This window comes from Lotus japonicus, chromosome 6, assembly GCF_012489685.1.
Source record: "Lotus japonicus ecotype B-129 chromosome 6, LjGifu_v1.2".
NCBI classification, from domain to species: domain Eukaryota; kingdom Viridiplantae; phylum Streptophyta; class Magnoliopsida; order Fabales; family Fabaceae; genus Lotus; species Lotus japonicus.
This window is the reverse complement of record NC_080046.1, coordinates 10,452,405-10,477,450: the sequence shown is the minus strand read 5'-3', so window position 1 is coordinate 10,477,450 and position 25,046 is coordinate 10,452,405. Positions and strand designations below refer to the sequence as shown.

Here is a 25,046-nt window from a genome sequence, read left to right as displayed (position 1 = left end):
TGCCTATTACACTCATTACCTGATTGAGCTTAATCTTGTCTCACTCACATTAATTCTTTCTTTACTTTTTCTATTTCATTATTTCATTTCATTTGTCTGTTGGTCACTCACGTGACCTTTCTTTTTTCATGTTCTTATTTTTGCTTTTTTTTTTCCCATTGAAATAATAATAAAAGAAGAAAAAAACATTTAAATGTAAGTTTGATGCACTGATAGTGTAAAGTTTTTTTACACCATCAACCAATTAGATTTCAAGGATGTGACATGTTAATTAAAGAAATTAAATGAAAAGAGAGATTTTCTCACATCCTTAAAATCTGATTGGTTGACGGTGTAACATCAAACTTTTTCTCTAAATGTAAATTCTCATGAATATATCATAAATTATTTTTTAACGTTTAACTTCCGATTTAGTGATATAATTTTTCAGGATAATTATATCTTCACACCTCACTTTTGAGGTGTGAAGAGGTGGAAGAAGATAGAGATAAGAAGAAATGAGAGAGAAAGTAAAGATGTGATATGTGATTTGATTGATAAAAAAGAGAAAAATAAATAGAATGAAGGTGGAAAAGAAGTAGATAGGTGTGTATATATCATAACTCAATTTTTCATCAATAAAAGATTCATCATTAATTTCCTCACCTATGTTTTAGCTACTCATTTAGCTATGAATTTTGTGATAGAATTTTATGAATGATAATTTTCTAGGCCGTGTTAATGATAGAGGTTTTTCATTACAATTGTAACCAATAAACTTAATAATATTATGTTCACACTTCTAAGATGAGGTGGAGGATGAGAGAGATAGAAAGAAAAAAAAAAGTAAGAGAGAAAAAGTATGAAATGTGATAGATGATAAGATGAGAGAGATAGAAATAAAAATGAGTGAAAATGAAGTGTTTGGAAAATGAGGTGTGTATATATATTGTTGTTTTGTATATACTACAAGAAAATAGAAAATTTTCACTTATTTTTCACCAAAATTATACTTTACCCTTTTCATAAAAGTTTTCTATTTAAATCAATTAAGTAATTTAAATTTGATGAAAAATAAAATTGAATCTACAATTTTTGAATATAAATATATAATAAAAAATTAGAATACACTTTAATATGTTCACTGTTCATTTCTTCTATCACAGAATTAACTAAATGAGTACTAAAATATGGGAGAGAAAATTAATGATGAAAATTTAGTGATGAAATAATTTTTTGGCACTAAATCCGACGTTAAGCATTATAATTCATGATATTTTTCACGAGAATTCACCACTAAATTAGTCAGTACATATTTATATTCATCACAAATTTCCGTCATAATATGTTTTTTATAGTAGTGCTACTTGATATAAATGAGGTGCGGTTTCGGGTTGAGTGAAATAGTACACTTAGCCAAAATCCCTAATAGGTAGTTAGAATTCCTAGAGCCTAGTAACCATATTCGGTATATCAAGTGAACATGGTCAACTAATCTTTTATAGAGGAGTCTAACCCTAAGTACACAGATATAGGTCTTGGTGCAAGATGACCCATATAAATATAACCCGCCCAAATTAAGGGGTAAGGTTCATCTAAAACTCCCTAAACTACATGAGTCGCCAAATAGGCAATAAATATTCATAGACAAAACTCGGTCGCACAAATAAGAAAGAGTCACCCAATATAGAGTCATTCTCCGAACAAAGTAGCTCTTCCGGCTCGGATGCTTCTCAAGCGAGCCAAGGACTTGAGAAGCCTCTGATTAGTCCATAAGATATTGTCCCTGAAGTATAAGGGCTAAGGTCTTGTTTGGATGAGCTTCATTATAAGCTCTAAATGAAAAAAGCTCCTACTGAATAAACTATTTAGTGTTTGGATGCACATATGAATAAATGCTTATCATGTATAAGCACTTTTATGTCACAAAATTACAAAAAATGACATAATTTAAATTTTAATAGATTTAAATACAAAAAAAATAAATTTAAACTATTTTTTGAATATTTAATTTATTTATAAATGAATTTATTTTTACTCGTTTCGAAATTATTATGTTCATAAATTTTAGCCTAGATTTTAATTAAACACTTTTTTTAATATTGTTTATTTTTTATAGAGACTGATTAGTGATTAATCAATCTCTGCAAGTTTGTCCTCATATTAAAAGCTTGTAAAAATCTTAAATAACATCTAATTCCACCCACACCCAAGAGAAAAAAAAATAGAAAGATAAGAGATGTGATGAGAAAAAAAAAATATAAGGAGAAAGCGAGTGATAATGATTTTTTTTTTTTGGTTATGAGTGATAATGAAATTGAAAAGAAAATAGAGCATAATTGAATCATAACATTCACAATAGCAATGCACGTTCTTTATTTTCCAATAGAGAAAAGAAAGCGGAAACAACCACAGGTTCCAGACAATCTATTCAAATATCAGTTGGGAATTAGTTTTAACACCCCTTATTAATTCCACACCCTCTTTTATTTTCTAAATTCCTTTAATACCCTCTCTTATAAAGAGATAGTCAAAGTGTGATAGTATTTTCACACATATTAAGTGTGAAACATTTTCACACTCAATGTGTGTGAAAATATTTCACACTCACTAATTGTGAAACGAAAAGAAGAAGGTGAAGAGAGAATAAAGATACTCAATTCGCACAATTGTGTTTCACACTCAAGGGTGTGAAACACAATTCAGTTTCGTACTCAAGATCAGTAGTGTGAATGAACTTTATTTTCAATTTTAAATTTTTCGTTTCTTTAGAATTAGATTTCACATTCAAGTATGTGAAACATTTTCAAATTTCACACTCAAGAGTGTGAGTTATTGAACTGTTAATAATTTTTTAATTTTTTTTTTATAATTTTCATTTCACACATTTCACACTCAAGAATGTGAAATCTTTTCAAATTTCACACTCAAGAGTGTGAAAGAACTAAGTGTTAAGAATTTTATTTTTAATTTTAAATATTTAGTTTTTAATAATTAAATTTCACACTCAAATGTGGGAAACATTTTCAAATTTCACACTCAAGAGTGTGAGTTATTGAACTGTTAATAATTTTTTATTTTTTTTGTTTTTTTATAATTTTCATTTCACACATTTCACACTCAAGAGTGTGAAATCTTTTCAAATTTCACACTCAAGAGTGTGAAAGAACCAAGTGTTAAGAATTTTATTTTTAATTTTTTTCAATATTTAGTTTTTAATAATTAAATTTCACACTCAAATGTGTGAATTCACACTCAAGAGTGTGAGTTATTGAACTGTTAATAATTTTATTTTTTAAAAAAAAATTGATTTTTTTATATTTTCATTTCACACTCTTGAAATATTTTCAAATTTCACCCTCAAGAGTGTGAAAGAATTAAGTGTGAAATACTTAAAACGAAAGGAAGAAGGTGAAGAGAGAACGAACATACATCGGTTCACACTTACAATGTATGAAATGTTTTCACATATATTAAGTGTGAAAAGTGGCAACGAAGAAAACTATGAGATGAGAGTAAAAGTGAATGGTGGTGTGATAAACAAAAATGATGGTAGTGATAATATAGGAAAAGGGTTATGTTTGGAATGAAATTAAATTTTAAAGGGTATTTCAAATATTTTAGTGCATAAAGGAGGGTGGGGGATTACTTGAGAGGGTGTTAAAACTAATGCACATATGAGTTTTATCCAATAAATTCAAATAAAATAAACCAAATAATCAGATAGTACGGTACTTTAGAAGTATTCATACACTCCAACAAAAGAATGACAGAAGAATTTAACGAATAAGAGTTCCTGTGATTATTCAATTAATTAAATATGTGTTACTGCATCTGATAAACTAAAAGCAGATTAGGCTGATTGTTCAGCATAATTTTCTAACTGCCCAATGAAAGTCAGGATTTGTGTCAAATTTAAATTCACTTCCCAGAACTATGAGCTCCATCACAAGAACATCTAGAGCAGATTAAAACAAAGTTAAACACAATTTCAATTGTTTTTGTTTCAGCATTCATAGAAGCATATATGAACCCATCTCAATTTGAGAAACCATACCATAATTTGATCAATCATATAAAATTAGAGCAGTAATGATTCATGAACCATTACACAGTAAAATACCCCTAAACACCTCTTTTTCCTGCGGATTTGGCCAAATAATACACTGAACTAACCACCTAAATACACATGACTAACCATAATTTAGTCATGTGTATTTAGGTGGTTAGTTCAGTGTATTATTTGGCCAAATCCCTAATTTAGGAATTTCAATTTTACACGGTTCTGTGCTTTATGGTTAGTCATGTGTATTTAGGTGGTTAGTTCAGTGTATTATTTGGCCAAATCCCTAATTTAGGAATTTCAACTTTACATGGTTCTGTACTTTATGGTTAGTCATGTGTATTTAAGTGGTTAGTTCAGTGTATTATTTGGCCAAATCCCTAATTTAGGAATTTCAACTTTACACGGTTCTGTGCTTTATGGTTAGTCATGTGTATTTAGGTGGTTAGTTCAGTGTATTATTTGGCCAAATCCGCAGGAAAAAGGGGTGTTTAGGGGTGTTTCTACTATTCAGTGGTTCAGGAATCATTTTTGAAAATCAGAGGAAACCCAAGATTGAAAAACAATCCTAGCACCAATACAACTCATACACTTTAATAGGTAGAAACTTAAGGGAAGAAGGAAAAGAATCTGCACACAAGGGATACACAACACTTATATCTCACTACAAAATATCCAATTTAGGTAAGGAATACCAGTAAAAGTTCAAAGCTCATGAATCATTGTCACAACTGATTCACCAATATTGGCGGAGTTCAGAAACCAAAGAAACACCATTTAGGTCAGCACATGAGAAAGTCATCATGTAAAGCTATGTTTTTCTAAAATGCTCTGAAAAGTGAAAACAATGTTTCATCTTCGGCTTGGACACTTTTGTAATACTAGTCTTGCTCTCAATCTCATAAAATCTTCATATAAACAAGTTTCAATTCCAACAGTCCAGTATTTGCAGTTAAATTAATAGTCCATTTCAACATGGCCCTAATCACTTGTAAGTGCTAAAGTAACATAAGTTAATAAGCAATATGTGGAGGGATAGACCAATGAGTAAATTGGACTTAAACTAGTAAGCAGCAACATCCAACATATATATAGAATAATAGAATACAAGAGTTCATATAAGATTTAGGCCATCTAGGTCAATCAAAAAATTCAAGCATTCAACTGATCTTAGTCAATTGATAAGCTCACAGTTAATAGATTCGATAAGGATCGAGGTAAACTCAAAATTTGAGTTATCTAAATTTGATCTACTGGCGCAAACTCGCTGATAGTGTGAACTTAAGATTTCCTCAACTACCAGCAATCCAGAGTCCTTATGGAATGAATAACTACCTTGAGCACAATGCTTGAGAAAGGAAAAAAACAGAACCACCAAACAGTAAATAAAAAACATTTGAAACCAAAGAGATCAGGCAACAAAAACAAAATACTCAAGTCTTCTTAACAAAGTCTGTGAAACACTACTAGGACACAAAAAATAAAAGGACCGTGGCATTGCCTGCAGGTGATCTACACATCCAAAAAGAACAAAGGATCACTGCACTAACACATGAATCATAATTGACCAACATAATCCCGAAGATAAATTTGATAGTCTTCATCTGTAGATTCCCTTTCATTGGCCCAGTCAATGTCAACATAATCCCGAAGATAAATTTGATAGTCTTCATCTGTAGATTCCACTTCATTACCACCTTCAGTGTAGATGGAAACTTCACTCAAGTCTTCTGGAAGACGTAAATCTTTTATTTGCTTAAGACACCTTTCCCTCAAACTTCCGCTCAAATCGACATTAGAGCAAACACGCAGGTCAAGAGATTCAAGATGAGGGCATCCATCAAGAATGGCAAGCAAGCCTTCATTAGTGAGCCTGTTTCCCAGAAGCTGGAGATGACGTAGCCGAGGCATGGTTTTCGCAATCGCAAACGCCTCATCATCACACTCATAGCCTTTAATTTCCTGCATGTTAAATTTCAGCACTTGCAAATGGGGGCAACATTTGCCCATGAGTTCCAAAGTATCTTTAGATAGGTCACCGAATGAAATCTCAAATTCCTCCAACAGTGGAAGCTTCTTCACAACCTCACTCAATTGTTTATCTGAAACTGTCCAGCATTTCATAAGCCGCATCCGTCGTAGGTGACTTCCGCTGTAAAACATCACAAGAAAAAAGCAAAACAGGCATAAACAAGCAAAATTATGAAACTTCCAAAAAACATATCCCCCAAATTTTAAAAATGACTAAATGTAAACTAATTCCAAACTCACACAATGTAACTGAATCTCTAACTCCTTAACTGTAAATAGAAAGCATTACATGCAACTAGGGCTAAATATGTTTTTGGTCCCCTAAAATAGCGAATTATGAATTTTGGAACATCCATCCATAAAGAGAAAAAATGATGAGATTACCTATCAGCAATGTGTTTGAGGACTTCATCAGTGGCGATGTCCTCAATACTAATGTCTTCTAATTGACTGCAACTTCGTTCAATGGCATGGATACAAAACTTCTCCAATTTGGATTGTGCATAGCGAGGGTGGGTGGTCAAGTCAATGGGGCGCCACATGAGAGGGTCCATGCAGATTTTCCACCATAAATGACACACTAGGCTTGCAGTTGTGAAAATTTCAAAGGGACCAACCTTGTGCAGAATCTTTGCAGTGACTTCTCTAGGAAGTTCAAGCCAGTTTGGCTCCTCCTTCGCTGGCCTTACTTCAGAAAATGCCATCCTGCAAATGAAGTTGGTTGTTGAATTCGTTCAACAAGAGGTTTCTATAAAGAATTAAGCACTCAACTAGTTACTAGTTGGTCTTCTCTGTTCCCTTTTTCTTTATTATGCATCTTACTTTATAGAGAGAGGGTAAGAGAGTGAGGAGTGTGTGTTGGTGTTAATGTGTTATGAGTTCCTTATTTTTTGTCTTTTGCTTCTGCACACTGATACACTGATGCTCAAAATTTTCCTTATCAACAACATAAACAGAGCATTGTAGAGTCCCTATCCCCTTTCTTTTTTCATGCTCATCTTTCTTGGTCTCTTTTCTGCACCTCTGTTACTTACCAATTGATTCATGAAATTAGCTTTTCTTTTCTGCCTCAGGAGCAGAGATAGGAGGAGGATTGTCCTATTTTTGATTGCCTTTAAACACCTTTGCCTTCGTGTCTATTACACTCATTGCCTTATAGAGCTTAATCTTGTCTCACTCACATTAATTCTTCTGTGTGCTATGTTTACTTTTTCTATTTCTTTGTTTCATTTCATTTGTCTGTTGGTCACTCACGTGACCTATCTTTTTTCATTTTCTTGTTTTTGCTTATTTTTTTTCCATTGAAATTTAAGGGAAGAAGGAAAAGAAACTGCAGACATTAACACTAATATCTCATTACTAAACCATCCAATATAGGTCAAAGCTCATAAATCATTTTGTCACAACTGATTCACCAATACTGGCCAAGTTCAGAAGCCAAACAACAACCATTTAGGTCAGCACTAGAGAAAGCCATGATCATGTAAGGCTTTATTTTTCTAAAATCCTCCTGAAATCATCATGCTCTCAATGTTGTAAAATCTTCAAACTTGAGGAACAAATTTGTGAAAATATAATAGTTTGATCTTAATAAACAATATGTGGAGATATAGACTAATGGCAAAATTGGACTTAAACTAGTAACCAGCAGCATCCATCATATTAGAATTAGAATACAAGAGTTCATAAGGATCTATCAAGACAAGTAAACTCAAAACCTGAGTTATCTAGGACACGCTACAAAAGTAAAAGGACCATGGCATTTAAAACAACATTGAGTCTCTTTGAAAACCAAAAACAAATGCCATATAGAACAGTACGTGGCTGCAGGTGATCAAAATAACCAAAAAGAACATAGGATCACTAAACTAAAACATGAATCATAATAGACCAAAGTAGTCAGCCACAAGATCAAGATCAAGATCAAGATCAAGTGCTTCATATACTGCTAAAAGGAACATAGGATTACTAAACTAAAACATGAATCATAATAGATCAAGGATGTCTTGCGGAAGATCATTAAAATCTAGTGCTACAAGTGCTGCTAAATTACCCTTGTGATCATCCTCACATCCACAGCCACAACCTTCAACATCAACATACTTGGGAACTTCACTCACATCCTCTGGAAGACGTAAATCTTTGATCTGCTTAAGACACCTTTCCTTCAATCTTCCACTCAGAACAACATTAGAACAAGCACGCAGGTCAAGAGATTCAAGATGAGGGCACCCATCAAGAATAGCAATCAAGCCATTATTAGTGAGCCTGTTTCCCAAAAGCTGAAGATGACACAGCTGAGGCATGGTTTTTGCAATAGCAAATGCCTCATCATCACATTCAAAGCCTTTCAGTCCCCTCATGTTAAATTTCAGCACTTTCAAATGTGGGCAACATTTGCCCATGAGTTCCAAAGTGTCCTTAGATAGGGGGCTGAATGAAATTTCAAACTCCTCCAACAGTGGAAGCTTCTTCACAGTCTCACTCAATTGTTCATCAGAAATCTCCCAGCAGTTCAAAAGCCGCATTCGTCGTAGGTGACTTCCGCTATAAAACATAGAAAGATAAAAGGAAAACAAATACAAAGAAACATGTTTAAACACAAGTATGAAAGAACAGTTAATTATCTCAAAATTCTAAGCTGTTTCATTAAAATCACATAAATAATTTAATAGTATTATTTCTAACCCTTCCAATAATCATGTCCTCAAATGTTGAGTCCCCTCATTCAAATATTACATGCTTTTTATAAAAAATTAAATAAATATAAACATACATTAAGAAAAAAACATGGAAAATCACTATTCATAGAACATTGCATTAAGCCAATGAAGAGAAAAATAATGAGATTACCTATCAGCAATGGATTGGAGGATTTCATCAGTGCAAAAATCCTCAATACTAATGTCTTCCAAAGAACCACAGCTTCGTTCAATGGCATGGAGACAAAACTTGAGCAATTTGGACCCTGCATGGTGAGAGTGATTGGTCAAGTCAATGGTGCGCCAAGTGAGGGGATTCTTGCAAACTTTCAACCAGAAGGGACACACTAGGCTTGCATTGGTGAAAATTTCAAAGATACCAAGCTTGTTTAGAATCCTAGCAGCGAGTTCAACAGGAATTAATTCAAGCCAGTTTGGTTCCTCCTCTGCGCTCTCTCCTTTGGCTTCCTTCACAGGCCTTTCTTCAGAAAATGCCATCTTACAAATGAAGTTGATTGTTAACTTCTCTGCTCAACAGGCTCTTATAAACAATAGGAAATGCTGATTATTGTTGAAGTTGAAATGTCTCGTTGAGGATAAAACTAACTAAGACTCACATCACTCCTTTTTAACACTGTTTGCCTTGTCAGAAAATGCTAGAGGTAATGAATGCTGTGTTTTCTAGCTAGTGAGATGAGTGTTCTGCTTTATAAAGACTAAAAAAATAATAGTATAGGTCATAATGTACCCTATTTTACTTCGATATGGTAGGAAGGATAGATTTTGAATTGATATATGAATATTTTGGTGATGTGTATACGCTACTGATGATGTGATTTTAGACCATGTACAATGGTTTAAACAAAAATTTTCCATTCAACACCACTTTTTCTCTTCCCAACACTCCACATCATCTTCTCTCTCCAATTCAACACACTTTCAACAAATACCCACTCCAATGGTTTTCTCTCTCAACACCCTACCCCACTTTTTCATAGTTGTTGGGATTTTGGTTGGAAATTGGGTAGCTTGAAGAATTCTGGGTGTTGTAATGATGATTGTTGGGATCCATTTCAAAACAAATGCTAATAGAAGGATAATAAGATGGTGAGAGAGATAATAAGATGGGGAAAAACTTGGTTTTTTTTTCTGTGTCCAAATCTAACAAACCAAGTCTCTATTTATAGAGAAAAAAAAGTTATGAATTTTGGTAAAAAAAAAAATTAAAATTATTTTTTTTCAACAAGATAATTCAGTTTAAAGTTTTTAAAAAAAAAAATCCGGTCCGCCAATGGGACGCTGCCACGCGTCCCATCCTATCCTCTCTGTCCTCTCTCTCCTCTCCAACTGACACGACACGCGCCTTGTCGGCGCGTGTCGTGCACGCGCCCAACGTGCTCCAATCCGGAGCTGCCACGTGGCTCCGGATGGCTCTCTCAACAATGTTGAAACCATTCAACATTTTCCCTCCTTCAACAATATTCAACAGACCATTGTAAGTATTAAACAAGTTTCAACAACATTAAACAAGAGAAAAAACAGACCATTGTAAGTGGTCTTAATTGAACTGGTTTCTTTCAGGAGAATGTTTGGAGGACTACAGTGTTTAGTTAGACACTCATGGAGGAAGAAGAAAATAGAGAGAAGTTAGTGTAATGTGTTTATATATATAGACTAATTTCTTTTTTGAAAGTATAGACTAAATATATTTATACAAAAATATATATTGATAATGTATTTATTTATATAAAATATATTTAAACATTTATAATTAACATGTTTAGTTTATATTTAGGGAAAAATATGTCATTTATAAAAAAAAAAAGTTTACTCTTTTTCACTTCTTTCTCTTATGGTAAGCAATTTAAATAATCTATTTTATTTCTAAGTTCATTCTCTCTACCTATCTTATCTCTTCTCACTTAATTTCTCTCCTATACTAAACACACCCTGATTTTAATATATTATCTTTATGGGGGTTTGATTTGAGAAAATTGCTATTGGAGGTAAAAAATAACCTTTGCCATTGTATAAGAGTAAATATAGAAATAGCATGGGGAGAGAGAACGAATATGAGAATATAGAAAAGAAAAAAACCTCATCATTTTTATATTCTGAGTATTACCCTAAAGACTCCATCATTTTTAGGTAATGAATGCACAATACCTTACATTAAGATATGTTAATTTTAGGTGAAATCTATGGTGTCACCCTTAAAAAGGGGTTCACCCATGCCCGAGAGCTGGATTTGCCACCCCAACTGGTATGGTATGGGCTGATCAATATGTATATTACTTAGGCTGACCGAATCATGTATTAGATGGGCCGGGTAACCCATGATCCAACCGGATCAAAACCCAACTATAAATAAAGAAGGACCGCCCAAGCGGCGAGACCCTATCATTTTCACGCATTTTATTCGCTTTGTTTACTCTCGCTTACTCTCGATATTGGTTAGCCTTAGTCTGCGGTTCCATACCGGAACATTGGCGCCCACCGTGGGGCCCTGGATACTTTCCTAGGCTTCAATTTTCACCGCAATGGTGACTCGATCCGGGGCGAACGGAGAGAGGAATCATGTTCAACAAAATGATGTTCCTCCCGATGTTCTTCAGCGGATCATGGACGATCTCAATGAACTTCGTCAACATAATCAACAGTTACAGAATCAACTTACTGATATCAATCAGACTCAGGGTTTACGAGAGGGCGATCGAAGAATGGCTGAGACGGTGGTGGACTTTCAACCTTTTACAGAGGAAATAGCGAACACTGCCGTCCCAGACAATTTAAAGACATTGAAACTCGACTCTTACTATGGCGATTCAGATCCAAAGGACCATTTAGTGTATTTCAACACGAAAATGGTCATTGTAGGCGCATCAGACGCGTTGAAGTGCAAAATGTTGCCATCAACTTTTAAGAAATCGGCGATGATTTGGTTTACAACTCTACCGTCAAGGTCAATTGTCAATTTCACTGAATTATCTACAAAGTTCTTGTCTCAGTTTTCTACCAGTCGTGCACAAAAAGTAACTCCGGCGACATTATTTAATGTTCGTCAAGGACCAAATGAGACTTTGCAGTCTTACATGGGGCGTTTCAATCAATTATCTGTTCATTTGGAGGATAAAATGCCAGAAATTTGCATTGCAGCTTTTGAATTGGGCTTGAAGCCGGGTGGTTTGAACAGTAATTTGAGTAGAAAACCTGTGGAGACAATGGTGCATTTGCGCGAAAGGTACAAGGGTACATCAGGGAGGAGCAGAGTGATCGGATCAAGAACAACCGCCCGAATGCAGCGGTTCCAGGGCAGAAACAGCAGTTTGAGACGAAGAAGGGAGCGGTTGCAGATCAATATTCGAAGGGATGGACCGAACGTAGCAACGCAGGGTATAATAATCGTAACCGTTATGACGGCCGATTCGATAACCGTTCTAATTTCAAAAATCGTGCTCAACCGTATGGAGTGCGTGGGCCAGGACATTCGATGACGTGGACTCGGAACCAAAATGACCGTGCAGTACCTTTGGCGGTTAATTTGACTGAAGCTTTGCACACGTGTTTGGAGGCGAATGTTATTCGTTTTCCACGGCAGCCAAAGCCGTCAACGGGTTACGTGGACAAGAAGAAGTGGTGCGAGTATCACAGGATTTCAGGGCATAATACTGATGACTGTTTTACTTTGAAGAAAGAGATCGATAAATTGATAAAGGCTGGGTATATGAAGCAGCTTGAGGGGCGAAGCAATTCAGATGAAGCAGGAACTTCAACAAGACGAACCGAAGATGGAAAAGAGATTGAGGGCGATAGTCAAGATAGACAGTCAGATGGAAAAGCAAAGGGGCGAATTCATTCTATTTTTGGTGGATTTCGTGGCGGAGGAATGACTAATTCAGCTCGTAAGAGGTACGTTCACTCCATTAATGCTGTTTACTCTAACGATTGGGGAAGTTGGGCAACCAATCAACCCGATATAACGTTTACTGTGCGAGATTTTGAGGGAATACAGCCTCACGAAGACGATCCAATTGTTGTAATGGTGAGGATTGCTGATTATGAAATTGAGAGGGTACTTCTGGATCAAGGAAGCTCGGCGGATTTGATTTATGGTGACGCTTTTGAAAAGTTGGGGCTAAATGAATCTGATTTGTTGCCTTATGATGGTTCTTTAGTGGGTTTTTCTGGAGAAAAAGTATTTGTTCGAGGATATGTGGAATTGAAAACTGTCTTTGGAGAAGGGAAGAATGCGGAGGCATTTGCTATTAAGTTTTTGGTAGTAAAATGTACTTCACCGTACAATGTACTTATTGGGAGGCCATCACTAAACAGATTGGGGGCGATCATTTCTACAAGACATTTAACGGCGAAGTATCCATTGAGCAAAGGAGGAGTTGGAATTTTAAAGGCTGATCAAATGGTTGCTCGAAAGTGTTATTCAGAAAGTTTTAAGCAGTATGGGCACATGGGTAAGAAAGCAGTGAAAGAGGGGCATCGAGTCTATGAGGTGGATTTAGAACAGTCAGAAATTATTTTGGATCCTCGAGAAGGATTCAGTGAGTACAAGATGAAATCAGAAGAGGAAACTAAGGCGATTCAAATTGGTGAGTGAAACTTGAAAGTTGGTGTCAATTTAACTACAAGTCAGGAAAACAGGTTGGTAAAATTATTATCTGAGAATATGGATTTGTTTGCATGGAGTGCAAGAGATTTACCAGGAATCGATCCGGAATTTATATGTCACAAATTGGCTTTAAATCCCGGGGTGAAACCTATTGTTCAGTTTAAAAGAAAGATGGGCGAAGAAAAGGCAGAGGCTGTAAAGGTGGAAACAAATAAGTTACTGGAGGCTGGATTCATTAGGGAAGTAAAGTATCCAACTTGGTTGGCGAATGTTGTTATGGTGAAGAAGGCTAATGGCAAGTGGCGAATGTGCACAGATTATACAGATTTGAACAAGCACTGTCCTAAGGATTCTTATCCTTTACCGAATATTGATAAGCTTGTGGATAGGGCATCTGGATTCGGAATGCTTAGCCTCATGGATGCATACTCAGGATATCATCAAATAAGAATGTATCATCCTGACGAGGAGAAAACAGCTTTCATGACAAATCAGGCGAACTATTGCTATCAGACTATGCCGTTTGGGCTGAAGAATGCGGGAGCAACATACCAAAGGTTGATGGATAAGGTGTTTGACAAGCAGGTGGGGCGGAACATGGAGATTTATGTAGACGACATGGTGGTCAAGTCAGAGGAAATGATGGCGCATTGTTATGATCTCGAAGAAGCTTTTGGCGAACTAAGAAAGCATAACATGAGACTTAATCCGGAAAAGTGTTCGTTTGGAATTCAAAGCGGAAAGTTTTTGGGTTTCATGATCACGAGGAGAGGAATTGAGGCGAACCCTGATAAGTGTAAGGCGATACTCGATATGCAGAGTCCAACCTCAGTTAAAGATGTGCAGAAGTTAACAGGAAGAATAGCAGCTTTATCCAGGTTTCTTCCGTGTTCTGGGGAAAAATCAGCACCATTTTTTCAATGCTTAAGGAAGAACAAAACTTTTCAGTGGACTGAAGAATGTGAGAGGGCGTTCCAAAGTTTGAAGGATCATTTGTCCAAGCCACCAATTTTAGCCAAACCAGTTCCAGGTATTTCATTATCACTGTTTATTTCCATCTCTGATAATGCAGTTAGTTCAGTTTTGTTGCAAGAAAATAAGGATGATATGAGGATCATATATTTTGTGAGTCATGCTCTTCAAGGAGCTGAAATTAGATACCAAAAAATTGAAAAGGCTGCATTAGCTCTAATCATATCCGCCAGGAAATTAAGACCTTATTTCCAAGGCTTTCCAATTGAAGTAAAAACAGATTTGCCACTTCGCCAAGTTTTGCAAAAGCCTGATCTGGCTGGACGAATGGTTTCTTGGGCTGTTGAATTGTCAGAATTTGAAATCACTTTTGACAGGAAAGGTCTAGTTAAAGCACAGGTATTGGTGGATTTTGTTAATGAAATGTCTTCCAGTGAGAAAAATATGGAAGTTGGCGAATGGAGTTTGTCTGTAGATGGTTCGTCTAATGTCAAGGGAAGTGCAGCGGGAATAATCTTAGAAGGGCCAGGTGGCGTGACAGTTGAGCAGTCACTCAAGTTTGACTTTAAAGCAAGCAATAATCAGGCAGAGTATGAAGCTATAATTGCAGGTTTGAAGTTGGCGATCGAGATGGGGGTCAAGAGCATAATGATTAAAACAGATTCTCAGATAGTTTCCAGGCAAATTCAGGGTGAATATCAGGCGAGGGACGCACAGCTGGCTAAGTATTTATTGAAAGCTCAAGGATTGATAAAGCAGATAGGCACAGTGCAGGTCAATTATGTTCCGCGGGAGGAGAATACAAGGGCGGATATTCTATCAAAGTTAGCAAGCACCAAGAAGCCGGGAAACAATAAGTCAGTTATCCAGGAAGTCTTAAGTAGCCCAAGTATCGAAGAAGATGAGACAATGATGGTGTTAAATTTAGCGAATTCAGATTGGATGGGGCGTATCAAACAGTGTTTGGAGGCAGAAGGCTCTAATGTGTTGACATTCTCTAAGGATCAAATTCGCGAGGCGAGTCGTTACACATTGTTGGGCGATCAATTGTACAGAAGAGGGATTGGAGTTCCTTTATTGAGATGTGTCTCTAAGGATGAGGCGGAAAGAATCATGTTTGAAGTTCACGAAGGTGTGTGTGCAAGTCATGTAGGGGGAAGATCTTTGGCGGCGAAAGTGCTCAGGGCAGGGTTCTATTGGCCAACTTTACGAGGGGATTGTATGGAATATGTGAAGAAGTGTGGTAAATGTCAAATTTATGCAGATTTACATAAGGCGCCGCCTGAGACTCTTAGCTCAATGAGTTCATCGTGGCCATTTGCAATGTGGGGAGTAGATATTCTGGGACCGTTCACTCCAGCAGGTTCTCAAATCAGATTTATTTTGGTGGCGGTGGACTATTTTACTAAGTGGATTGAGGCGGAATCAATGGGGAAGATAACAGCAGAAAAAGTCAAAAAGTTTTATTGGAGAAAATTGGTTTGCAGATTTGGCGTTCCAGCAACTATCGTCTCAGACAATGGAACACAGTTTACAAGCAGGAGTGTGAAGGATTTTTGTGCAGGAATGGGAATTGAGATGCGTTTCGCCTCAGTTGAGCACCCTCAGACAAATGGACAAGTGGAGTCAGCGAATAAAGTCATTCTCAATGGAATTAGAAAGCGTCTAGGCGAAGCTAAGGGATTATGGGCTGAAGAGTTAATCACGGTCATTTGGGCGTACAATACTACTCCCCAATCAACTACTGGCGAATCACCTTTTAAATTGACTTACGGGGTAGATGCGATGATACCAGCAGAATTGCAAGATGTAACTTTCAGGGTGGCAACTTATAATGAAGAGCAGAACGACATGAATAGAGTGGTTGATCTCAATTTAGCAGAGGAAATGCAGGCAGAGGTCCGTTTGAGGCAGGCAATGGTAAAACAGAGGTCGGAAAGGCGATACAATTCTAGAGTGGTTCCGAGGCAAATGAAAGTTGGTGATTTGGTTCTGCGTAGGAAGGCAAAAGGGCCTGATGATTCGAAGTTATCACCTAATTGGGAAGGACCTTACAGGATTCTGCGAGAGCTTGGTCAAGGGGCGTATCATTTGGAGGAGTTATCGGGGCGAAGGGTCTCAAGGGCTTGGAATGCACAGCATCTCCGTTATTATTACAGTTGAAGTGCAGGGTGGTTCGTTCGGTTTGTTTGGTTTTGTACAGTTTGTTTCAGTGTATGTTTGTCCAAGACTATGTTTCGTTGTTTCAGTTTGTGTGTGTTGAAGTCTACGTTTGTTGGTTGTATTGTTTAAGACTATGTTTGTTGTGTAAGACTAAATTCGATGCACTCTTTTCTCTACCCCAGGCGGGAGAGTTTTTAACAAGGCATCAATTATTAATGAATAACAGGTATGCACTCTTTTCTCTACCCCAGGCGGGAGAGTTTTTAACGAGGCATAACCTTTTTAAAATGATCAAGGGCTTATCATTTTACTTATTTCTTTTACCCATAGCGGAAACTTATCAACTAAGGTCTATCAATTGGGCGACGTCAGACAATTGAGAAAAAAGTAAGTCTCTTAAAACAAGAGCATTCGGCCACGAATTCATAAGCACAGTCTTAAATTGGATTTAAGCTTGTCCAAACTAAGCACAAGTCTCCACGCGAGCATACTAATGAAATCAAATATGTTGACTTTGATTTCCATGAGTAACTATGTCAAAAATGAAAAATTTGACTAAGTTATGTTCACAAAGGCCTTATGATTCCAAAGTAGTTGATTAAGTTTAAACTTTACGACATTTAAAGAGATTCATTCAAGGGTATTTTACCATGTACAGTAAAATGAGAGGGTAACGTCTTCAGCTAAATGACGAGGGCGGACTGATTTTGGTGAAAGGTTAGTAAATGTCATTTGTGTTAAGTTATATGTTTAAGTTATGTGATAACTTGAATAACTAAGTAAAGTTATGCTTATATTTTTAAGTTGTATGGTAACTTAGATGACTTAGTAATGATATGTTTAGTTATAGAATTAGTTACTGTGATAGTTGTTTGGGTGCGAAAAGGATAATGTTATTTCTGAAGTCATGAAGTTTTAGGTTTTTGGCGAGACAATTAGAATATGAAGTATTCATATAACGCTGAAGGGAAATTCATTACGATATGGGAAAAGTTCGGTACATGAGAGCAAGGAAAATAAATAAACGAAGATTAAAGAGACCGGAGGTCTTTTACATAATTTTCTAAAAAGGAAAAGGGAATGAGACTTGTTGCTAATGGTTTTCTCCCTCTCCTTCTTTGCGGTTGACATTTTCTTCTTCATTCTTGTCTTCTTCTTCTTCTTCTTCTTCTTCTTCTTCTTCTTCTTCTTCTTCTTCTTCTTCTTTCCCATCCGCGTTATCCGGGCTGATCAGTTTTCCATCTACAATACGAGCATAAGGGTTTGCACCCTCCAAGTTGACCGCCAGGTCAGGATTGAGAAAGGAGATTTGATTTAGTGCTTTGGCGAAGCCAGCCTCAAATTGATCCAAAACAGAACATTGCAATTCAGCAATTTCTGTTTTCATTTTAGAATTCTCATCCAGGGTTTGGTTATGAACAGTAGTTATTTGGGCGAGGTCAGCTTTCACTTTGTCATTTTCCTCAGTTAATGTCTGAACAGAAGCTTTGTGATTTTCAGCAGTCTTCTTCGCATCCTCAATCTCTACAGCCAAATCAGCAGCCTTTTTCTCATTCGCTTTGTTGGATTTATCTAACAACTTCAACGTTGCTTTCAGCTTCCCAATTTCTTTTTCTTTTTCTTCAACAAGTTTGGCATTGGTGAGGCCATCGAATCCATTAGATTCTAGGTCAATCATCTTGGCGACTGCAGCAATTTCTAAGCCTTTGGTCATCATAGCTTGGCAGGCCTCTTTCAAACCCATCTTCCTCATCTTCTCACGGTCAGCTTCAAAAACCAAGTTTGTCTCCACCAGAGAGTTGAAATCTATCTTTGAATCCCAAAGTGAAGTTACTTCAGTGGAGGTCAGTTCTTCAAACTCCTTCAGCAAGTTCTTCCAGCAAATAGGCGGAGCGCTTGATGAGCAGCCTTTATTCGCCCCTGGCGAATCATTTCTGTTCATAAATTGCTCTAAGGAAGTCTGGTTCGAAGCTTTGTTCTTCTGAGAGGCAGGTTCTTCAGTCTTTTTCTTTTTCTTGGCGGGGCGACCAACTTCTGTGCCAGAATGGCTGGTGTCTTGGTCGGCAACAGACTTTGAAGGATTCCTTTTTTCACGGGCGGCCTGTTGTTCACGGCGAAAGCGGAGGAGATCTTCTTCAGTAAGGCGAGCCATTTTACCTGCAGTAGTATAGTGGTGTTAGAATATAAGAAGATTTTAATATAAAGTGGAAAGGTAAAATGCATAATGAGATGCCTTACCAATGTATTTACCCACTTCATTCTTAGAAAGGGCGGCCATAAAATCTGCAAGGTTCAATCCTAAGCCAGATAAAAGTTGGCAATCTACTAATTCTGATTCAGTCAAGGCATCCTCGGAAATTTTGATGATGCCTTCATATTGGTTCGTCCAGTAGAACGGAAATCGGGGACTCCCGTCATCAAAGTAAAAAATATCTTTACAGGGTTCTGATTCACGGAGTTTGAAAAATTTTCCTTTGAAGTGTTTATAGTGACTTTTGAATAAAGTGAATAGCCCTAAACCCCTAGCAGTAGCAAGCGAAACGTATTCACCTCTAACGTTTCGCCCACATGTCTCAAAAAAGTAGAAAAACTTATTACTGGTGGGTTCGATTTTTAGAGTTAGGCATAAAATTTCAAAGGCTTTTAAATACGCCCAAGCATTGCCATGAAGTTGGGTAGGAGCTACATTCAGAAGGGTTAAAACGGAACAGGTGAAATCAGAGAAAGGCAGAGTATACTTCAAATCGGAAAATAAGTTTTCAAAGAGATAGGTGAAGTTTCGCCCCTGATTATCTGGTCCCCCAAAACAACACGGCTCATCAGGGGCGCAGGGAATTATGTCCAAATGTGCATCTAGGCCATCTTTCCTAAAGTTGTATTTAGTGACTAAATCTATAATAGCTTTTGGAGTAGAGTATTTAGAGAATTGTTTTTTGATTTTACTAGCCACCCATAGGGAATCGGCAATAGGTGGAACACTAGGAGTAGAAGCCTCTTTACGGGTGCGTTTAGAAACCATTTTCAAAGTGTCCTGAAAGTGAAAGGTTTAGAAGTAAGATGAAGAAGGAATAGAGTATAAGTTTTTAGTTTACAATGCAAGGTTTATGAAGTGTTTCTGGGTAGAGAAAGAGTTATGGGTATCAAAAATAGAAACTTTTATGCGCAAGTTCATGTGAAAATATGAAATAAAGAAGAAAAGGGAAGAAGATTGTTACCTGTGAGAAAGTTTGGAACTTCAAGGACTCTGCTGGGTTGGTTGATGACGAACGCAGGAAATAGGAAAGCGGGTTTGGCAGAGAAGAAGCAGTGTGTGGGTTTGTGTTTTACTTGAAAAGAATGTTGGTAGTAAGGAATTGCAGGTAAGTGATGAGAGGGGTAAAATAGGGGGCTTTATATAGAGAAGGAAGGAGGATGAAAGGGTGAGATGAAAAGGTACATTAATTACCAGATGAGTGAACACGTGCTTACATTTGGGTATTCAAGAGTCAAGTTTGATGTTCATATTAAAAGAGGACACGTCGATCAAGGATTTGAATTTGAACGGACGTGATTCATTGAAAAGGCCAAGTGGAAAGGACATTTTAGTCCGGCAATCATGACGTTCCAGGAGTCGTTGGAACGGTACAACCTTTTGTGTTTGAATTCATTTTATGTGCTTTTAATCGCATTTATTTTTTATGATGGTAATCATGTTGGTGGGATTTAAAGACGCGGTAATGCTGCGGCTCAAGTTCCAAAATATTTGTGGATATCTGTTGATGTAATTGTAGCAGGAAAAGCAATGATGATTCTTTCCACAGTCAGGGCGTAGCAGGTAATAGGCTCAGAGATTTGACAGGTTAGGTTGAACACGCAAGAAAAGAAGAAGGGGAAAGAGCTGGTTTGACGTGGTTATTATTATTATTTACTTTTACTCAAATGAACACATGTTATGATTTACACGCCCATTCTAATTGCATCATGAGGGCTTTAATGGTTGAGGGCTTATTAAAGACACTTTCGCCTTATACTAAGCCTCAATGTCTTGAGGGCTTGTGGTATGGTATGGGCTGATCAATATGTATATTACTTAGGCTGACCGAATCATGTATTAGATGGGCCGGGTAACCCATGATCCAACCGGATCAAAACCCAACTATAAATAAAGAAGGACCGCCCAAGCGGCGAGACCCTATCATTTTCACGCATTTTATTCGCTTTGTTTACTCTCGCTTACTCTCGATATTGGTTAGCCTTAGTCTGCGGTTCCATACCGGAACACCAACCATTAGATTTCACACCCCTAATTTTCGGATTTTCAAGTTCCGAATTATTTCGGAATCTTGGATTCCGAAATTAATTCGTGATTTTTAGTTCAAAATACATCTAACACCACACTTTTGAGTAAAAAACCACACTTTTGAGTAAAAAAGTGCTTCGGAAACCTTATTTCCGAAATATTTCGGAAACTGAGTTTCCGTAAGTGGGGTGACATTTCTAATGGTTGGGGTGTCAAATCTAATGATCCCCATGCCCCCATGGAAAAAACTTTCATAAAAGGGGGCATTTAATACCTCTTTAATTTCCACCGTTGATATAATATTTATAAAATTGAATGGTTGAGATTGAATCAACAAATTGACCAAAGTACCCATTTCAATCCCTAACTTCTCCTTACTTCAGAAAAAAAAAATTCTTCTTTCTTCCTCCCAATCTCGACAACCACCTTCTTCCAATGTCCGGTCCTCCTTCGCCCACTACGGTGCTACAATGTTGACTACTTCCGCCTCCCAAAGCCACCCCCACACCCCTTTGATGGAGTCTGAAAATCTCACCCAAAACCCGCACATCAAATACCACCCTCCAGATTTGTGCTCCATTTTTGGTTCACAGACTTTTTCACCTCTATTCAGCCTCTTTCTCTCCCTTCGATGGTACCCAGATCAGTTTTCAGATCTATTTTACTATTTTCATCTTAGGTGAACCCAGATCTGTTTTCTCTAGTGATCGGTACAAAGTGGATGGAGGAAGATAGGGATTTTCAAGCATTGGTCAGTTTGGAAGGCGATTATCTGGGACCAATTGCATCTCCTGATATCTAGATACATTTTCTTGTAGTTTGTTTTTTTTTCCCGTTGCAATGCTCATTTTGACAGCATACTCTTTTTTTTTCTGTGAGTTTGAGTCTGTTTTCTTTCCTGGTACAAATCATCGAACTCATTAACCAGATTAATGCATTGTGGATTTGGTCTTGTGAATAACAGCTTTGTGCTTCCTTCTAGTTGTTTGTCTTCTTTTATCATTAGCAAAAAAAGTGATTGGGTTTTATTTTGTTTCATTTTTCAATGTTGTATTGTATGTTCATGTTCAACGACTGTGGGTTAAATTTTTGTTGATATTTTGTTTTTTCTATTTGTGGCTTTGGTTCCAATTACTCTCCTATTTAGTTCTGGCAAATGATATTGTTGAGTTTTATGTTTTGATTGAGAAGAAAGATGAACCAGATGAAGGAAGAAGAAAAGAAAGGAGAAACTACAAAGGAGAAAGACAAATTTTTTGGCAGCCTGCTACTGGGGGTTGAAAACCGCCAGAATACTTCAGGGACAAATTTGTAATCTCACATTAAAATTTTGGGGGACACCCGTGCATCCCCTAAAATGGGAGACACTGTAGCCTTCACCTTAATTTTAGGGAACAAATCCGGTACCACAATGGATTGCACCGTAGGTCAGAAGAATTTTTTTGCTTTTAAAACAATAGTTCTTCTACGATGCAACTTTTCTTTGTCAGTTTACCAACATTTTTTGCACAATCCTTGTGCTTTCCACCTACTTGAAAATGGAAAGTTTTTCAAAGCCGAGCCTGCAACGATTGTTCTTTTCTTGCCTTTCAGACCAAAAAAAAAAATGATTGAACCAAACAGAAGAAGGATATTGTTCTGCATGTTTTTTTCTTTCCCTCTCTCCCTCCCTCAAATCAAACACAACCGAAAGGGTGTTCAATCAAAGAAGCAGTACCGGAGGAAAAAGGGACGAAGATGTTCAAATTTTCATAGAACTAGGCACACGATCAGTGACGGATCCAGAAATTTTATGTCGTGGGGGTAATATGCGCATAAAATTTTCAAGCAGAAAAAATATAACATATAACTATTAAAAAATTTGATAGAATAAAAGATAAACGACCCAATAAAATTATAAATATTCACTATTTAATTAGTTTCAGAATATTAAAAATATAAATATGTGAATATTATTAATTTATCTTATTATATGTTTACAAACATTCTTCGCATGAGTAATTTTTAAGCATTTATTACTTTAACTAACCACCTATTGATATTATCAATTTATAAAACACTATAGCACATTAGAAAATCACCAAAAGACAATCAAAAACAAACTAGAAACCAGTACCCATTTTTAAAGTGTAATCAAACAAGAAAAACTCAGGACCCATTGACCATTGTCATTTGTCACGGTTTATTCACATTAATTGGCAATTCCAGCCTCTTCTATACAGTGGACAAGCAAATTGTAGTGGATCAACACAACAAAAGTTGATATTTCAATGGCACTAGAGGTAAAATTGACAAGGTATGGGGGCATTTATTAAATATGTGGGCATTGTAATGTTTTAATCCTATTTTATGTTATAGTATCAAGTACAAGTAAAAAAGACGTGCGGTCATTTGTCTCATATGCTAGCAACGTGGGTTCGTCCCTGCACACGATCATGACATGTCTTGCACTCCTCGGTACTAAGACACTCATGCCATGCATGAATGTTGCACCATCACCTGATATATATATATTTTTTTTGAAAACGAAACAGTTTATTAATGAAATAGAGCTTGAGCATCTTCTCAAGTAGGAATAACAACAGCTCTATAGGCTAAGAGCTACATAGCTAAGGTAAGAGACTCCACAAAGGGTTAGTCCTACCACAACCCTCCTTTGCTAAGTGATCAGCTAAATCATCACCTGATATTAAGAGAGAAGTAAACAGTGTAATTATATAAATGTTATTATTTAAATTTTATTCATAATAATTTTTGTACTACCCTGTTCTGTTAACTAATTTTATTAGTGCAAGAGAACGAATGCACTGGATTTGATGAAAATTTAGTGTAGCAGACCAAGCACACGAGTCAGCCTACTAGCTCCAGTGGTAAGGTAATAATGTAGTAAATTATTTGTATTAAAAATGTTTTATTTGTGTAAGTGTTTACACGGATTTTTGGTAAACAAATATCCTCTTAGTTCGACTAAAGGAAGTTTAGATTCGGGGTCCTTTTGAGAAAACGCTTTGCCAAAGTATAGTGTGTGAACGAGTGTATTCTCGACAACAATAAACAACTCAAACGAAACTGGACTTTATTGAATATGAGTCGATTACAAAACAGTCAAGCAAACTAAAATAACATGAAAGCAAATTTCGACAAAACAAGCTACACACAAGAACTGGGAATCAGCAAACTGAAATGCAGGGAAACTAAAGCGTTGGTTCTGCAACATACTCTTCCATCATCACGTTTTGCTCTCGAAGTCTCATTGATGCGGACGTTTAGAGCTTTTGGTGAATTTTCAGAGTTTTTAGTTGGGAACCCCTTCTTCTGCTGCTGCTTCCTCTATTTATAGTGTTCTTTCTGCCCATGTTCTTGGCGGTTTTTCTTGGATGCACGATGGCTTCGTGGGTTTTGAATTTTGGCGCCATACCCCACGTTTAGCCGATGGTCTTCGCGCATGTGATTCTATTGCCACGTGGATGGTTCTGAGTCGTGGGCAACCGTTGCTATTTGTGGCATTGTGGGTGTACGCACGTGCTTGTAGTTACTTGTTATTCGGTAACTGCCTCTTCCATTAAGATGATCGAGATTTCTTCATCTTCTGAGTGTGTCGAGTTATGGCTTTTACTAACTTGTCTTTGAGGGACATCGTGTGCTGAGTTGCCGGCTTCGCCAAACCCTTTCTGTCGAGAAACCACTTTTGCACCATGGTGTCGAGAATTGTAGTACTTGTAATTTTGGCTTAACAGTTGCCCCCCAAAAATGTTGGTTGTCGACTGCTTTAGCTCGAAGACACCAAGCATTTTTTTTTTATCGCAGCCGTTCGATTCCAACGATTCAAATGCTTTGTGCTCTCGACCATTCGATCTTCAAGTCCAATCAGCAGCCATAACGTCTGATGACTTCTCCACTAGCTGACAGTTATAGCCTTTTTAGGGCCATGATTTCACCTATGCCAAAAAGCTGAGAGGTGACATGAATTAACGAATAAAATAATCGCTTGGACCCCAAATTTTTATAAATTGCTGCTCAATGCGGCTTGGGTTCCGTTTTCCCTTCTGTTTATAAATACCCTCTTGGTATTCCTTGTTCAAGCTTTACTCTTTCCTCCAACCTTCAACTTCTTCTTCCAGACTTCATCACTTCATCTTCTTCTGTCTTCTCTGAAATACTTACTGCGTCTTTCAATGGCTTCCAATCCTGAGCAAACCATTCCGTTGGCCACTGAGCTTAAGCTGGACGAGG

At 36.9% G+C, this 25,046-nt stretch overlaps 1 protein-coding gene across 3 annotated transcripts; it reads right to left on the bottom strand.

Moving 5' to 3' along the window:
- Positions 1-5,200: 5,200 nt before the first annotated feature.
- LOC130726574 (putative F-box/LRR-repeat protein 23) lies at positions 5,201-9,440 on the bottom strand. 3 transcript variants are annotated; one of them, XM_057577868.1, is made up of 3 exons: positions 8,127-8,262; positions 6,458-6,778; positions 5,201-6,194 (listed from the first exon to the last, which is right to left on the bottom strand). In XM_057577868.1, exons 2-3 carry the CDS (start codon positions 6,775-6,777, stop codon positions 5,600-5,602), a joined length of 915 nt encoding a protein of 304 aa, XP_057433851.1. In that variant the 5' UTR covers position 6,778; positions 8,127-8,262; the 3' UTR covers positions 5,201-5,599. The 3 variants fall into 3 exon arrangements, with proteins under 3 accessions (XP_057433851.1, XP_057433854.1, XP_057433853.1); XM_057577871.1 differs by lacking the exon at positions 5,201-6,194 and adding an exon at positions 8,927-9,440 and having other exon boundaries at positions 6,609-6,778; positions 8,127-8,620; XM_057577870.1 differs by lacking the exons at positions 5,201-6,194; positions 6,458-6,778 and adding an exon at positions 8,927-9,440 and having other exon boundaries at positions 7,676-8,620.
- Positions 9,441-25,046: the final 15,606 nt, after the last annotated feature.